The sequence below is a fragment of the Manihot esculenta genome, chromosome 12 (assembly GCF_001659605.2).
Source record: "Manihot esculenta cultivar AM560-2 chromosome 12, M.esculenta_v8, whole genome shotgun sequence".
Classification (NCBI taxonomy): Eukaryota; Viridiplantae; Streptophyta; class Magnoliopsida; order Malpighiales; family Euphorbiaceae; genus Manihot; species Manihot esculenta.
This window is the reverse complement of record NC_035172.2, coordinates 14,086,235-14,102,198: the sequence shown is the minus strand read 5'-3', so window position 1 is coordinate 14,102,198 and position 15,964 is coordinate 14,086,235. Positions and strand designations below refer to the sequence as shown.

At 32.7% G+C, this 15,964-nt stretch overlaps 1 protein-coding gene across 1 annotated transcript; it reads right to left on the bottom strand.

Annotated features, from left to right (window-relative positions):
- Positions 1 to 1,204: 1,204 nt before the first annotated feature.
- LOC110627300 (early nodulin-like protein 2) lies at positions 1,205 to 2,156 on the bottom strand. The gene is made up of 2 exons (XM_021773563.1): positions 1,840 to 2,156; positions 1,205 to 1,753 (listed from the first exon to the last, which is right to left on the bottom strand). Exons 1-2 carry the CDS (start codon positions 2,024 to 2,026, stop codon positions 1,308 to 1,310), a joined length of 633 nt encoding a protein of 210 aa, XP_021629255.1. The 5' UTR covers positions 2,027 to 2,156; the 3' UTR covers positions 1,205 to 1,307.
- Positions 2,157 to 15,964: the final 13,808 nt, after the last annotated feature.

The window sequence follows — 15,964 nt, the reverse complement described above, 5'->3', positions numbered from 1 at the left end:
TAAAACTTTAACCAATTATCCATAAAAACAATACTTTATTTATATTTAAAAGCTTTTAAAATTAAATTATCTTTAACTTATTTTAGATTAGACTTATATTTTTTTAATTTAAATTTTATATTTTTTAAATTTAAATAGTCTATAAAACTCATTAAATAATTTAAATTACTCAAAACACTTTTTTTAAAAATTTAATATTTATTTTTTTAAAATTTTAATAGTCTAGCATATAATTTCAATTATATAAATAGATTAGCAACAAGAGAGATAAATAAAAAAATTATCACTTTTTTATATATAAAATTAAATTAAATAATGAGTGAATAACGTAAAAAAAATTTTTAAATAGAGTCGTAAGTCTTGTTTATTTGTAGAAAATAAATTACATTTAAAAAATATTTTTTAAAAAAAATAAATTATCTTGTTGAAAAAGATAATTCATGAAAAATATTTTTCAATAAGATAACTTATTTTTAATACTTAATTTTAATTTAAAAAATAAAATATATTAATAAATTTATATTTAGAAATTTTAATAAAAATTTCAAAGCATGAAAAATGACTCTCTTGTCAGGAGAGTAAGTCATTTTTTTTTAAAATGACTTAATTTTTACTGTAATTAGGAAAATATTTTTCATATTAATTAAATTTTTTCGATGTCTCAAATATTAAAAAATATAAAAAATATTTTTCATGAAACAATCGAAATTTTAGAGTTGAAATTTTGAAGATCTGAAGTAAATTTTTTAGATTAAAAGAAATAGAAAAGGGAAGAGAAAATAGTAAAGATTTTTTTGATAAATTGATTAAAGAATTTAATTTTATAAAATATATGATCATTTAATTGAATAATTTTGAAATAAGAATAAACTAATAAATTTTTTTAAATATATAGAGATTTAATGATAATTTTTTTATATTTTAGAAAAAATTACCTATATATTTTAAAAAGATTTAAAAAATTTCAAGAGCCCTTGCCCCTGCTGCGTCTACCTCTGGTAGTGATGAAACTGCGGTTTGGATGAAAGCAGATATAGGAGCAATGATGGACGATGAAGCAAAAGCTAAGGCAAAGAAGAACGGGAGACATCAAATCAAAACCAATTGAATTGAATCAAATTGGTTCGATTTAAATAAAAAATTGAATCGATTTAAATTCATAGCGTTGATAAAAAAAATTTTGTTTGGGAGGAAAAAAAAAACAGAGACAAAAACTCATTTTTATTACAAAACAATAATGAACAAAATAATCAATGAAGGAACAAATCTTCTTGGTTTGACATCCTAAATTAAACCAACCAAACAAATTAAGCTAGCCCAAACATCATACCCATCATAATACTAGAACCCAAAACCAACCCACCTAAACCGGTGAAACCGCCAGAAGAATGTCCTGACGCTGGCTCCGGAGCACTTGGATCTGTCGGGCTATCGCTGGGCGACTCCACCGGGGACGGCGGCAGATGTGGAGGAGAACTACTAGGTGGAGCTGCCACAGGAGAGGGAGATTGAGGAACAGGAACAGGAGCAGGTTGTGGTTTGGGTCTAACAGCCAAAACAACAATGATCAATCTTTGGCCCTTATTGCAGTAATCAGCATTGCCAGAGATGAAGTAGAAGGGCCCTGAACGATCAAACTTGAAGATGGAGTCACCATCTGTTAAGGACCGTATAGGCTTCTTAATGTTGCATGAGTAATAATCGTCCTTGATCACCACCAAGACTGAGTTGGATCCTTTCTTGTACTTAAAAACTGCAAGAAAAATTCAAATAATCACTAGAAAATTCTTCAAGAAATCCAGGTAGAAAAGATTAGGATAATCAAAGAGTGGAGCTTACATAGAGTGTCATTGACTTGAAACCTGTTCTTCTGAGCCCAGATAGTGTAGTTCTCACTAGGATTTAAAACCCAGCCATCTCTACCACCAACATGAAACTGATAAGCCTGGGATGAGCCAGAAAGAAACCCCACCATCATCAGAAAGAAAATCACAAGCAAAAACCCAAGAAAACTTTGAGAACCCATAATCACTAATGACTTCTTCTCAATCAAGAACCAATCGACTTGCACTCAAAAAAGAGATACAACTGTTCAGATGGATGATGAGAAATGAGGCAAGGGCTAGTGTGAATATATATAGAAAATAGAGGAGTGATTCTGGAGGTTTCCATAGGAAAAAGAAAAGCATGTATATATAGAAAAAGCTTGGCTAGCTGGAATTAGTGTACGTGGTGTAAATGCAGAGGCGTTTCAAAGAAAAAGCATTATTTCTGAGCTGCACAGAGATTACACGTTGTGACATGCAAGAGACTTAACGGTCATGAGATGATTGTCTTTAATACAACAAATTAAAATGGAATATGAGAAGAAAACAAGGGGCTAACTCTGCCTCCTACTTGAATGCTTGTAACTCTGAAATTCGGAAAAGTTTATAATTTAATTTACAGGTTTTGTAAATATAATTATTATATGGAACGATTTTTCCTGAAATTCCATTTCGAAAAAGGCAAAATCTTATTGGGAATACCATAGAAGGACGATGAATAATACACAAATTTTCTCAGTTCCATATTATCTAGTTCAACTTCTAGTACTTTGCTTGCAATATATCATCCAATATTAGAAAAAGAAGAAAATCTAAAAAATAAACTATCTTTATTATTGAATTTAATGGTTTTTTTTATAGTATCAGATTTATTGAGATTATTCCGTTATAATCCTCAAAAGTTTCCAAACTGTGTAGAGGATTTCATAGGAATAAAATTAAGCTGCCCGACTTTTTCAAAAAAAATAAAATAAATTAAATTAAACAAGCTACCTAGTCTTTTTTACCTGGAGTGATTTTTCTTGCACCACCTGAATGCACTGCACATCTCGGATTAGATTCCCAATAGATCGCACCAAAGGCAAGCGGGTATTGATCATCGATTGATACTGAAGATGTTTCTTTTAATTGAATGGGAAATTTATAGTTAGCAGTCTGAATTTTATCACTAATTTAACGGTATAGTCTCTTAATTTTAATTCTGTTAAAATTGAAAGTATTTTCATTAATATTAAGTAAAAAAAGACCAAGTTACATTAATTCTCAATTTTTTATCCAAATTTCTTAAATTTTTTTTATATAATTGAATTAAACTGGAACTTGAATTCAAAGTCTCGTAGTCTTGGAAATAACTCTGGTACTAATAGACTAAAACATATCAAATGTTGATGTTATTGAGATTAGGCCGGTGATATGGCTAGAATGAAACAGTGTTGTGACTGGTCAAAACCTGCAAGAGAGGAAACGTGAGGCGGTAATGAGTGTCACGACAGTTACTCCAACGCTCAAATCAATATTTCGAAAGATAGAAAGGATACGATGGATTATTTAGAACTTGAATAGTATTAGAGATAGTATACCTTAATATTTGTGGTTCTTTTGCTTTTATACTGTAAGGGATAGAGGTGAATATGATATCTTTTTGACAATTCGACAGTAATATAATCGTCTACTTGATATGGGGCATTGCCAGCCATTGAGTAGAAATCCCGCAATCACAGACGTAATAGAGACATATTAGGTTATGTTTAATAACAGTAATTTTGTATGAAGGCTCATTTTGCCAAAGGTGTTGAAGTGTCCCTATCTTTTCTTCCTTATGCTAGACTGCATTTTCTACGTGTCTGATTCTTGTCACGTGTCCTTATTTGATAGTTACAACTTGCACTTTATTTTAGACAAATGTTATATATGATGAAATGAATCCAATATTTAATATTAAAAATATCACATCAAATGGATTCCAATATTTAGTATTAAGAATATCACATATCATGCCACGTAGAAAAGCGGCACACTCTGCTCTCCTATTCAATTTGAAGAAACCTTTTGAAATTTGATTTTTTATATTAAAAATTACATATTTAAATTAAATCACAAAAATATGAAAATATTTGGCTTTTTTGTTGCTAATAGGCCAATAAAACTAAATATGAAGAACTTTTATCTGCCGTCGTTCAACATTCAACTTTAAATTTTATTTTACTTTCTAATTACTCAAGTTTAGTTTTTTTTTTTTTTTTAAATAACTGCACTTTAATTTTATTTCAAAATATCCATGCGGGCTATTATATTAAGTTTCCAAGTTCTAAAAAAATCGTTTAAAAAATTATTTTTGCCCATTTCTTTCGTCATATTTTTGTCCCCGTCTCTTTTTTGTTTTTTCCTGATCAAATTAATTCACTAAAAAAAGCATTGTCACGGACAAAATACGTTAATAATGATATTTTTCCATTCCTAAGTTTTAGCGACAGATTTTTTATGGTAAAAATCCCTCGTTCAAGCCCTCATCGCTAGTATTTAGCGATGCTCTTTAGTGTCTGTCGCGAACCTTAGCAATGGAGCTATGGATTGCAAAATGTTGTCACAAATTAAACCAGTGGATGTTGCAATGGACGTTGTTGTAATGCTTTCTGGCCGTCTAAATTTCGTTGCTAAACTATATTGAAAATTGTCCATAGTTTCATTATTATTGTTAATATCTGTCGCTAATTATCTAAACAGTCCTTTATAAATCCAAAAATACTTCTCATATTTGATTTAATTTTTTGTTATTCCTATGAATTAAAAATCACTTCCAACACAATCGATTAATTACAGTATCAATAATAAATATCATTAAATATCAAATATAATAAATTAACATTTCAATCTTTTTATCCATACAAATAAAGATGGGTTGATATTTATAAATTAACTAAGCTCTTGTTGCTATTTACTTGCGCTCAAGATAAATTCATTTTCAAAATTCACTTAAAACACTTTAATAATTCTAATATGCTAGGTGGTGGACCCAAATAGAGGGAGAGAAGATTTAGGGCGAACGGGTGAGAAAAGGGCTGTGGAAATAAAACTCCAGTTAAATTCCGCATCTGCCATAAAGAAGGAATTTTAGTTACAACTGAATTAGCTATGGAGATATTCCCGTTGCTAATTTTATACTAAAATCTTACTTTTTTTTACACGCCTAATTCAGTCGCTATTTGAAATTTTTTGTTGCTAAATTCATTGCAGATGTTTTTTTTTTCGTGATTGGTGACTATTTAATAATAAACTTATTTTAAATAAATAAATGAGATAATAGCAAAAAAAATCTTCATGTTTTAACAGATAAATTCAAACTAAGTTAATTAATATACCATAAACTAACAACCTAAATATATATATAACCGATATATTTAACAAAAATGTCACTTCATCATCCTAATTAATACCAAAAATTAATATTTTAATATAATTCAAATAAATAATTATAAAAAAAAATCTCAAATTTTATCAATTTCAATAATTATACCCTCAACTTTTTTTTAATAAATATACCCCAAATTAGTTTTTGATTTTTTAATTTTTAATTTTAATTTGATTTACTTATAATTTTAGATGAAAAATTTTTAAGAGCCAATAACTTTTTTTTTATTCATAAGTGTAATTTTTTGCGTAATTATTGATTATAAGTGTTATGATAATAATACTACTAGTGAATCAAAAATCACAATTTTCACTATCTGAAAATTAATTATACTTATTGTATATATTTTAATTGAGTTGAAAGTCAACGATAAATCTAATTAATAAAAAATGGTAAAGTTAAATTTAATTTATGACTCTATAAAATATCTTGTATAATGAATTTAATTATTTTAAATTTATTAAACTGATTATTGATTTTCAGTTTAGTCAAAGTGAATATAATAAATATAACTATTTTTTAAGCCGGAAGAATAGTGATTTTTAGAATTAATATTATCACAGTACTTATGACATATAACTATATAAAAATATTACACTCGTTAATATAAAAAAAAATTTAAAAATGAGTTATCTACTCTTAAAAATATGTGATTCGAAATTATAAATAAAGTTTATAATTTTTTTAATGTTTGTCATATATATTAAAATATTAATTTTTGGTGTTAACTAATCACACTCTTAAACATATGCGATTCGAAATTATAAATAAAGTTTAGAGTTTTTTAATTATTATCAAATATATTAAAATATTAATTTTTAATGCTAATTAATATTATGATGTGGTATTTTCATTAAATTTAATGATTAAAATTAACTGTATGATATAAATAAATTTATAGAGTTAATTTAGGTTATATTAATTAACTTTTATAGATATATTTATAGTTTAGATATATATGTTAAAATATGAATAATTTAAAATTCTTTTAACTATTATCCCTAAATAAATTTTTATGTATTAAGTTTATTAATAAATTATTTATTACTTATTTCTATTTATTATTTTTATTACTAATTTAAGATTTTATTAGTTAGTCAATGCAAATTTAAATTAAACAAACAATATTCTTAAGGTTTTAATTTATGAATGGCTCCCACTAGTTATTTATTAGAGAGAGAATCTCTCCATTCACTTAAATGTTCATTAAATTTTTTTGTCCACGAACACCTTAAGCAAACGGCTCTGGATCATTTTACTCAAAACGTCAAGTCTCGTCCTCCATTAAATTTATTAATATTTTATTACTCCTTCATTAAAGCTTAATGTGCATAGCATATCTTCAAAGCAACTACAAGAAAATTTATCTGGAAACTCTTGAGTTACTACAAACACAATAAATTAGCATTCATAGGTGAGAATTGAATTTTTCACTTCAGATATTTTGCAAATATTGCAGCAGTAGCCAATCTTCCTTCCTCATCAAGGAAAATATTATTAATATTAAATTACCATTGAAGCACCTTATTTTCCGATTATTACAAAATCTCAATTGGTTAATCATTTCAGTTAATCACCATAAATTACAGCATGGTGCTCGTTCACGAAAACAATGAGTAACAAAACTCAGTATATTACGCCAATCAAGTTTTGAAAAGGGCAGAGTTGAATTACATTCCTCTTGAAAAATTGGCATTTGCAATACTCATATCGGCCACAAAGTTGTGACCATACTTTGAGTCATGCATCATAGAAGTCAAAACTGATTACCCTCTGCGAAATATTTTATACAGACTAGAGTTATCAGGACGATTGTCCATCTAGGTAGTAACATTATCAGCCTATGATATCAATTATGTTCCAAGGAAGGTCATGAAAATCCAAGTGCTAGCCGACTTTGTCGCTGAGATGACTCTGCCATTAGAACTTTCAGAGTCCTCTGAAGTGATTATAGAAGAACGGAAGGTCTAGGAAGATAAAGCCTGCAGAGCCGAGATTCAGGAATTAGGATTCTTTTACAGTCTCAAATCGGTGTAAAGTTTCGGTATGCGGCAAAACTCGCCTTCAAAGCCACCAACAATGAAGTCGAGTACATGGTGGTAATAATGGTCCTGAGAATCATCAGGGAGCTAGGTATCCAAAAATTAATTATTTTTAGTGACTCACAATTGGTTGTTAGTCAGTGCTAGGGACAATTCAAAGTCCGAGAATCAAATCTCATTGAATATGAAAAAAAGGTTCAGTCCTTAATAGAAAAGGTCAAAGATGGACAAGGCAATTGCGAACTTCTCCAGATAGCTAGAGGCAATAATGAAGAGTCATATCTTATAGCTAAGATGGCAGGGGCAGGTGAACAACACTTGACTCAACCATTCCAATTCGAGGAGTTGCACACTCCAGCAACGAAGATGGAAAAGTCTTTCCCTATAAAAGAGGGGGAATCGTGGATGACGCCCGTATATAAATTCTCGACACAAGATGATCTTCCAGTCGATGCATTATAAGCTAAACAGGTAATAAGGAAATCTTTTAAATATGCACTAATTGATGGTTGGTTGTACAGGAAGTCCTCTACACAGCCATAGCTGCGATGTGTTATAGAAGAGGAAGGCTAGAAAATCCTAAAAAATATCTACGAAGGTCATTGCGGGAGCTATGAAGGAGCACAGACAATAGCCCAGAAAGCATTTAGACAAGGGTACTACTAGCTAATAATAATTGAGGACGCGAAGCAACTTGTCTAGAAGTATTGAAGATGGCAAGTACATGCAAACATCCCAAGGACCCTAGGAGAAATGCAAGCAGCCATTGGAAGCCCTTGGCCTTTCTCTCAGTAGGAGATAGACATCCTTAGTCCATTCCCCAAGGTGTTCGGGTCAAGGAAGTTTGTTATTGTGGCAGTAGACCACTTCAGCATATAGGTGGAAGCTGAGGCAATATAGTCCATCACTACCCAACAAGTAAACTCTTTTGTCAGCAAAAGTATATTCACTCGATTCGGAATACCCAAAATAGTGATCATCGATAATGGAACTCAGTTTGCAAGTACCAAGTTTAGAGACTTTTATAAGAAATGAAAAATTGATTTGAGGTTTAGCTCGGCCTACCACCCCCAATCCAATAGTATGACAAAGGTCACAAATAGGACCATATTACAAGGCTGAAAAAAAGACTCGACCAAGCCAAAGGCAATTGGTCCAAGGAGTTGCCTCATATATTATGGGCATACAGGACTACTCCTAGAATAGCTACTGGGAAACACCCTTTTCCCTTATATATAGGGCAGAAGCCATCATCCCCGTGGAAATACAAGTGAGCAGCTTCAAGATACAACACCCTGAAATTTTAGGATACCTCAAAGAGATGAAATTCAATTTAGACCAAGCCGAATTCTTACAAGAAAAGGCAGTAATGAGAATGGCAGTTTACAAAAATAAAATGTCCAGAATATTCAACAGCAAGGTCAGTTCGCGAGCCTTCAATGTGGGAGACTTAGTCCTCAAAAGAACAAACATAACAGTGGCAATGCCGGACCTGGTAGGCTAGGCGAGAACTAGAAAGGACCGTTTAGGGTTTCAAAGGTTATTCACATAGGGTCCTATAATCTGGCCAAACTAAATAGTCAAGTTATTCTCCATGCATGGAATATTTATAATTTGAGAAAACTTTATCAATAATGAATTAACGAGATTATTTTCATATGTTGTGTACTCCAGTGATAAGGAACGATGGATTGCCTTCCCCAAAAGAAAGAAGAAACAAGGCCACAAGACAATTTTTACCAGGTCAGGTCACAAGGCGGTTCACACTAGACCATTGGGGCGTTGGTCCACTAAACAAGGCCATAAGGCAGTTTTTACTAAGCTTAGGTGACAAGGCGGTTCACGTTAAACTATTCGGACATTAGTCCCACTAAACAAGACCACAAGGCAGTTTTCACCAGACTAGATCATAAGGCGGTTCACGCCAAACTGTTCGGGCGTTGGTCTCACTAAACAAGGCCACAAGACAGTTTTTTCCAAGGCAGGTCACAAAGTAATTCATGCCATACCATTCGGGTATTAGTCCCACTAAATAAGGCCACAAAGCAGTTTTCACCAAGGCAGGTCACAAGGTGGATCAAGCTAGACCATTCGGGCATTAGTACCACTAAACAAGGCCAGAAGGCAGTTTTTGCTAAGCTAGGTCACAAGGCGGATCATGCCAGACCATTCGGATGTTGGTCCCACTAAATAAGGCTTGAAGGCAGTTTTCGCCAAGCCAGGTCACAAAGCTGTTCACTCCAGACCATTCAAGCATTGATCCTACTAAACGAGGCCACAAGGCAGTTTTCGCCAAGCCAGACCACAAGATAGTTTTCACTAGGCCAAGTCACAAGGTGGTTCCCACTAGACCGTTCGAGTGTCGATCCCTGTAAACAGGTCACCCGCGCTAGGAGAACTAAGAGGGGGGATATACTAATTCCCAAGGGACAAGGAGGAGGCCCATCAAAGGATAATTTAAAAGATAATTTCGATAAGGCGAACCTGATAGCCAAGAACCAAGGTGAATAAAAGCCACTTATTATGAAAATGCCCATGGCATCATACGGGGCAAAAGCGAGTATCCGCTAGTCTATATTTCTGGGTATTTATTATATTCTACTAAAGTTTTATAAGGATCATTCACTAAACTGGTGGTTAAAATCTACAAAAGAATATGTCTTTGCTGCCGAATAAAATAGGCAAAATAAGCATGTTCATCACAAAAGATTGCAAGGAGATAAAAGAAACTCAAGAAGAGTCTTTATTACATCAGAACCTTCAAAAATGTATTAACAGAAACTCTATCTCATCTTATGGGAAGATAATGTTTGAAAAGCCATGCGAAGAGCTGCCTCTCCAACTACATTCTTTCCCTTACTCTCAGAATCAACCTTGTATACTTTAATCCTTTTCCTTAGTATCGCAATACTTAAAAAAGGCATTATAGTTGAGCTGGTTGTAGCCCTCAATACCAAGCGGTATGCTTACACCTTCATGAAGGTCTAAGGATCGCAACATTAAGGAGGCATTATGACTCGCGGTTGTCGAAGCCAGTAAAAAATAACCTTTCCGGTTATCAACAATATTACTACTACAGATAGTGGTAAAGGATCGAATCCACAGATGATTGAAAATTTATCTATTTTTCTTAAAAAGACCAAGAGAATTAACTGAATGAGAAACTGAAAGCAATTAATTGAAAGCAAAATGAAAATAAAGTGCAATAAAATTAAAATGGGGGGTTTTGAGAATGATTTGATTTAGCAACTACTGAAAGCAATTAAATAAGCGAATAATAAAGTAAAAGGTAAATCAAATACAAGAAAGGTCTAGTTGAAGAGTTGGATCCACTTCAGTTGTTTGGATTGATCATTGAAACTTATGTTCTTTTGATTGATTCAATAGATTAGTTATAGAGATGGAAAACACTCCTCACCACCATATCTCTCCTTATGATTAAACCAATTAGGAAACGTCCTCTAATTAATTACTAATTAATAAATTGCCAAGGAACGTCCTTGGGCCTTAGACATCAAACAATTGTTAACTATATGAAGAGAGAGAGAGATCCAATCCTAACTACTTAAACGCATGAGATGTTGCTAGATCATACAATTTCCTTAGTTTTCACACCAAGTGTTCTTATGTTTGAATAATTAAAGCAATTACGGACTTAAAATTATCCAAACTAACAATATATTACCTCGTAATCAATAATCAAGTGGCCAATTTGATCAAAATTATAATGACCCGAAAACCGGACCGCTACCGGCGCTAGGATCCAGATCGGCATAAGGCTGTTGGGACCCGTAGCAAGCCTAACATACATCCTGTACACCTGATAAATCCCATACATGATCAAACATATACATAAAAATTTTAAACTTTCTTTCTTTCATTCACCAAGCTTAACCTGTGCATGCACAACTTATAAGCATAAACATCAAACCCCACACTGGAGCCCTCATCAAATGCTCCAATGGGGTAACATAACATACTATAAGCTTGGTTTACATAAATCATCATTAAAAAATTTCATAGATCATGTAAAAAAGGGATTGACTTTACATACTAGGGTCAAGCACAATTCTAACTTCAATATACATCACATTACTATATTAAACTTTACATTTCATTAATTCCATGTCCACATCTAGCTATTACATAACATGACTTCTTATTCTTGTTGACTTCCTGATCTAGCCCGTACCTGCAAACCTGGGGGATTAAAGGAATGGGGTGAGCTACTAGAGCTCAGTGAGCAGAATAATAAAATATTATATTTAAAACATATGATCTCATGGAATGCATCACATCACAACAAATCACCTTAAGGATGAACTTGTCACCAATAGCCCTCTACATTTCCATTAGTGCCAGAACGTAGAATGGGTCTTGGTCTTTCTCTTACATAACATATCATAACATTCTAATGTGCCAGGGACGTAGAATGGGTCTTCCTGGACTTCCATACCGTATCATCATCATATCATATCATACCGTACGAGGGCTAATGGATCATTCAATGCTCATCCACATCAACAACATAATATGCAATGCAACATATTCGTGAATTCTAATGCAAACAACCTAATATATCTCATGGCATTCATGATGTGTGAATCATGCTAAAACTTTCATTATTTGCTTTGAAACATAAAGAGTCATTCTACTCACCTCAGGCTAGCTCTGACAAGACACTGAAGCAGCTGCCTCACTGCTGGGGTCCTCGGTTCCTGGGGTCCGAACCTACACAGGTGGACTCAAATGAGGGACCAAACATACATGAACATGACTCTAAACAACTCTCCAAAAACCCCCTAAAACACTTCAAAACAATCATAGAAAACATGCAAAAGAAAGCTGAACAGGGCACTTTCGGCGGCAGGTTCGGCGGCCGAAAGTCCCTCCAGAGCCGAAACTCAGCCACTTTCGGCGGCACCTTCAGTGGCCGAAACTCCCTTCCAGAGCCGAAAGTCCAGCTTTCGGGGGCAGGGTTCGGCAGCCAAAGGCTTGCCTCCACAGGCAGGTTCGGCGGTCGAAAGTCCCTTCGGCTGCCAAACCTGAGTTCTTCTAAATGGCAGAACTCAGCCTCTTCAATGCACATTTGCCTCCTAAACCATTCAACTCAAAACCAACACTTCTAAAACATGCATACATACTTCCATAAGCAAATAGGGGTCTCAAACTAACCTAAACCCCAAAACAAACACATTAAACATACATATACATCATACATTGCCCATAACTTCAACATTAACCTAAACATGCATTTCTACCCCACAACCTCTCAAAACTTGTTTAAAACATACCAGAAAGGTAGGATCCAAGCTTACCTCTTGAAGATCGAGAGGAAAGACAATCCTAACTTGGAGATGGGAGAAATCTAGCTCCTTGGGTCTCCAAGCTTCAAAACTTGATCTTAGCTCCAAAACTCTTCAAAACCAAGTTAGAACTTGTTAAAACTTGAAAGATTTGAGGAAAATCAACAAAACCAACCAGGGGAGAGCATAGACTCACTGTTGGCCGAAAATAGGGGAGAAAGCTCGCCCGTTTTCGGCCACGGGGCCTTTTATAGGGGCTGGCCAGACCACCTTCGGAAGCCTAAAGTGCCTCCAAAACTCATGCAAGTTTGGCGGCCGAACATGAGGTTCGGCGGCCGAACCTGAACCACTTTCGGAAGCCTAACTTACCCCTCTAAACTATCCCATGTTCGGCGGCCGAACTTGAGGTTCGGCGGCTGAACCTGGAAATGTCTCCATGGTCTTTTTCATTCAAAACTCAGTTCCTTTCTTACTTAAAATTACAAAATACATTAAAATATTTTATAAAAACATGATTTTACCCTTCTAGAGGTTTTCGACATCCGAGATTCCACTGGAAACTAGGAATTCCGATATCGGAGTCTAGTCGGGTATTACAAAAATAACAAAGCAATAATAGAATCAAGCATGAATTGTATGAATATTGAATAACTAAAAGACAAACAATGTGTGTTCAGATCTCACAATCCATAAAACAACCAAAGTTTCAACCAATCTTCAACTAGAATAAAAGGTTTCAGCCACTCATGGCTGAATCAAAAACTAAAAAATAAAGAAAGGAAGAAGAAGAGATGGTGTCACTTGCAATCCTGTAGGTGTGTCCAATGGGGTGTGGAAAAACTGTGGGGAGGCTCCTTATGTGTCTTTTTATAGTTGAAAGTGCTGCCCTTGCTGCCCAAGAGGTGCTTGCTGCCCAAGTTGTGTCTGAAAAGGAAAGAATCGCGTTGCAAGCTCTTCAGAAGGCAAGAAGCGCGCGCGGATGCTCTGCAGAGGGAAGTTGGGGCGCGTGGATGGATGTGCAGAAGGGAAAGTGAATTTGTCCAGTCTTTCCTTTTTAGGTGGAACCTTCGTTTGAATTTTGAATGCTGAATGCAAAAGAGGCAAGTGCATCTTTATGAAATCTTGCTGCCTAAATAGGAAGATATGACTGCTGCAGTGTGTGCACATCTTTGAACAAGGAAAGAAAGATCTACGATTTGAATTTCAAATAATCTTCTGACTGAGCTTTCCTTATTTGCTTTTACTTCTGCACTTTCTTTATTTGAAAACTTTCCTTTTCTGAAAACTTTCCTTTTTTGGCACTTTCCCTATTTAGTACTTTTTGGCAGTTTTAAGAGCATTTTCTCCGGATTGTTTTTTTACACCTAATATCTGCAAAACATGATTAAAACTACAAAATTAGGCAGAAAAAATATAAATAAACATCAAGAACATAATGATAAAATGGACTAAAATATGCTCTATCACATTATAATCAGGCAAGATACAACCTTCAGTAGTATGAACGCGCCTCAACAAAAAATCCATCTTCAGCTGCTCTTCATAGACTATAATGATATCCTCCGCACAGACCTGGTTATCCTTAAAAAAGAAGAAAGAAAGTGCCCCATTCTATATCTCTCAAAGATGGTAGTCACAAAACACAAAAGATAAAAGAGGGTTCTTATACAGTGGCGTACCCGACAAAGTCTTTAATATGAACCAAAGAATAAGGCCAACATTATGACCAAGGGAAGGCAAAACGACACAAATAGTCAAATTGTGCCACGTGGTAAAAAAGACAAAATATCACCTTATAGAATTTGAAAAATTAAAGATCAGCGGGGGACCTCTAATAATACATGATAATTGCCAAAGAAAAGTCATGATTTGTCATCACAAGACAGGGCCATATGGCAAGAATCTAATGAGTAGAAAATGCAGTCCATATCGAGAAAAGAAAAGCCCAGACACCTTAACAACCGGCTCATCCTCAAAGATCCACTCTTTCTATGACAAGGCAAGTCTCGGCACGAATCCGTTATCAAGCATTCGGCGCATTCCCATTACGCCTGTAATTGCAGAATTACCAAACTATTAGCCGACGACGTTCCATATCAAGCAGCCAGTTACATCATCATCAAAAAATTTTATATTTATCTGCACCTTCTTACAATATAAAAGGAGAACGATCATAGAGGCAAAGGTACACTATTCTCTAATATTACTCAAACTCTTAACAATTCATCACATTCTTTCTATTATTTAAGATACTGACTTGAGTGTTGGAGTGGGTGCCCACCTCACATCTCTTTCTTACAAGTTTCAACCAATTATAACATAGTTCTACTGTGGTCACGTTATCAATCTAGTCTTTACAACATCAATACCATATAATAAAAAATACACTTATTTCAAATTATGATAAAATTTATATAAAATTTTTAATTTTGAATTTAATTATCAAAATTAAAAAATTTGGATAAAAATGCTAAATCGCGCATAATTAATTATCATTTACCTGTGTTAAAGAGCACACTCCCTAGTACTAATTTCAAATTAGGATAAGATTTACATAAATTCTTTTAAATTTAAATTAAATTATCAAAATTGAAATGTTAGGTTTGATTTTTAAGATTAATTGCTTTTTTTTTAAAAAAAAATTATAGACACCTTTTATCAAAATAATCTACTTAGACTTTAATTTAGATTAAGCCACAAGTGAATATAGTACTTCACTCTTTGGTCATAATGACTATATTATATACTAGTGCATTGAATATTCATAAGGGTCCATTTCATTTAGATATTTTAGTTAATGCATTTCTTTTTTTAATTTAATATATCTTATTAATTAAATAAATAATTATTTATTTTATTTCAATTCCTGTTGAGAGTAAATTTTTTCTATCTTTTATTTAAAAAATAATGATTTATTTTATAAATTTTATTATTATTAACACTTTCATCAATTTATATTAAAAAACATATGAAAAATATTCCTATATAATTATTACTTTCTACAAATGCATTTTCATGCTCTTCTTAAGAAGTAATGGTTAGATAAAATGAAAAATGAAAATATTTGAAAGTTATTAAAAATTAAAAATATTGATTCTCTATTTAAAATTAAAAATTTTATAAGTATGCAGTTTAATTTATGTTTTTAATAATTTTTTTATTTAAAATGAATAAATTTGATTTTTTAACTTAAAAACTTTTATTTTAAAAAATAAAAATTTTATGTAATTTTATAAAAATTTATTCAAATTATTTTTTTATAAAATAAATCATGATAATTATTGAGTTTTTAAAAATATAAAAATAAACTTAGTAAAAATTGAATTTCAAAGACAAAACTATAATTTAAAAAAAGAAAGTAAACAGAGGCTGCCCACCGAG